Source organism: Homalodisca vitripennis, chromosome 3 (genome assembly GCF_021130785.1).
Source record: "Homalodisca vitripennis isolate AUS2020 chromosome 3, UT_GWSS_2.1, whole genome shotgun sequence".
Lineage (NCBI taxonomy): Eukaryota > Metazoa > Arthropoda > Insecta > Hemiptera > Cicadellidae > Homalodisca > Homalodisca vitripennis.
Genome location: NC_060209.1, coordinates 94,077,285 through 94,079,716, shown reverse-complemented (window position 1 = coordinate 94,079,716; position 2,432 = coordinate 94,077,285). Strand labels below are relative to the sequence as shown.

The window sequence follows — 2,432 nt, the reverse complement described above, 5'->3', positions numbered from 1 at the left end:
GAACCTATGGCATAGATGGCTCCTTGTTGAAACTCCTACCTTATTAACAGGAAACTTGTGGTTAAGTTTGCGGGTGCATTATCTGAACCCTTTCTGGCCAAATCAGGTGTACCCCAGGGATCCCATCTAGGACACTTTATGTTTAACATCTTTATTAACGACATTGTTAGTGCAATTGGTCTTAAGTGTTTATTATTAGCTGATGACATCAAGGTTTTCTCTGCAATTACGGGTCCAAATGACTGTCAACAACTTCAGGATAGTCTCGACAGGATTGAAAAGTAGTGCTCCCAAAATTGCATGAGGTTGAATGTAAGCAAGTGTGCAGTTGTTACATTTCATCGTTCAGCTGATCCTGTTATGATCGAGTATAAGCTGTGTGGTACTGTGTTACCAAGAAAAACTCAAGTAAAGGACCTTGATGTAATTTTCTCGGCTGATTTACGGCCGGAAAAACACATTGACCATATTTGCAACAGAGCCTCTAGAACACTAGGTTTCATTATCCGCACTTCTAGAAATGGCCTTAGCACTAAAGCTTTGATGTCCTTGTACACTGCACTTATCCGCTCCATCCTGGAATATTGCTGTGTTGTTTGGGCCCCTTATCAAGTTGATGATACAGATCGATTAGAGAAGATCCAGAGACGCTTTTTGCGGATAATAGGAGTTAGGCTGGGCTATGATTTTATGGCAGCACCTGTTGACACAATAGCAGAGTCTCTTGGGCTGTTGTCCCTTTCTGTGCGAAGACAACTTGCTGATGCTGTCTTCCTGCGTAAACTTCTCACTGGGCAGGTTGACTGTGATGATCTTCTTTCAAGGATTAGTTTCCGCATCCCTGGATCAACCAGATCTCGAGACTTGTTTTTTCCTCACCAGTATTCCACAACCTACGCCTACCATAGTTGTCTGCCTAGACTCCAAAGAAGAGGAAATGCACTGTCTTCGGGGCTGGGATATGATTTCTTCTTTGATTCCGAATTAGCATTAAGAAGACTTTTTAAGTTATAAATTACTTACTATATTCTTACTTATTATTGTGTACCAATTAGTCTTGATCATATGGTTACCATATCATGCACTTATTAACATTATTTATTGCGTCCAGTTCACATCTAAGTTTGTGATTTGTAGATTAATTAGTCATTGTTGTTGCTTATATAGTTATTATTAAATATTGTCTATATGTTATGTTATTGTTTAAATTATTTATATTGTTGTTAACTTATTTATTTTTATCACTGTTAAATTTATCACACACATCAAATTAAGTGTAATTGTTTGGTCCTGTGTGGAACTTTACTAATTGGATTAGTTCGGAGCAGAATAAAGTGCTTGGTGGCGCCTTTAAAGGGCCACATACAGAAATTCAAAAGTGGGAAAGTTCTCCTAAAACTGATCGTAATTTATGTCCAATTGTTAGTTGCTTTTTGTTACTATTTAATTTACTCGTTATTTTTATGGTTTTTAGTTGTTTTTGATATTCTTATCAATGTGTCTGTCACTTATTTAGACTATCTTGATAAGTTCTATTTTATATAATATAATTAATAAGTAAGTAGTCACGTATTCTTGAGTCTATAATTTGTCATTGAATGGAAATGGTGTAACCGTTGATACAAATAAATAAAAAAAAATAATAAAAAACGCACTGCTATTATTCGGTGTTTTAACGTATGACATGTTGAAATTATATCTCGAGAAAGGTATATGTGGTAGACTTATAATTCGCGTAAAAATTTGTTTCTACACAGAAAACATTTTTATCGTGCATTTTCATTCATGGGGTTTGGCTGAGTGTCACTAAAACCTACAACTTAGTAGTTTAGTAACATTTTTCTTTTTTTTTTATTTGTGGTAGGGGTAGGGGTATAAAAATGTATTTTTGAATGTATAAAAATCTGTGTGTCAAGAATGATATCAGCTACTGATTTGAAACTTGTAATTCAACCCCATCAAAACTTGATATACGACATCTGGCCTCTTTATTCCTATGTTTCGATTTTATTAATATAAATCGTTCTTATTACGAAAATCTCAGATAACAGAGGTGGCAGCTTCGATCAGGATTAATGCCGATGACAGGGTGGTAAGTAAAGCTTATAAGCAAATATGGGACACGGCTGCGCTGTTAGTTTACGGTTATTGAATTACCGAATGCCATAATACCTGCTACCTAGCATCGTGTTATATGGGGCAACCGGTTCAATATTCATACATAGAATAATGCTAGGAGATGAAACGGAAATATTTCTCTAGTTGAGATTATATGTATATAGTGCTCATGTTACTCTTTTTAAACACTTGCGGTGATTTTTTGATCGTAATAGAAACACTAATAACAATCACTAGAAGTATATGATAAGCAATATTGAAATGAGAAAACAAGGAAAATTGCAATGATTTTATTTTCATTTTAACTATTGACT

At 35.0% G+C, this 2,432-nt stretch overlaps 1 protein-coding gene across 1 annotated transcript; it reads left to right on the top strand.

Moving 5' to 3' along the window:
* Positions 1-300: 300 nt before the first annotated feature.
* On the top strand, positions 301-1,014 carry LOC124358286. The gene has a single exon (XM_046810582.1). It carries the CDS (start codon positions 301-303, stop codon positions 1,012-1,014), a length of 714 nt encoding a protein of 237 aa, XP_046666538.1.
* Positions 1,015-2,432: the final 1,418 nt, after the last annotated feature.

Bases quoted from the DNA above. Each gene is read 5' to 3' on its own strand.
- LOC124358286 (XM_046810582.1), top strand. From the start codon at position 301: ATGAGGTTGAATGTAAGCAAGTGTGCAGTTGTTACATTTCATCGTTCA.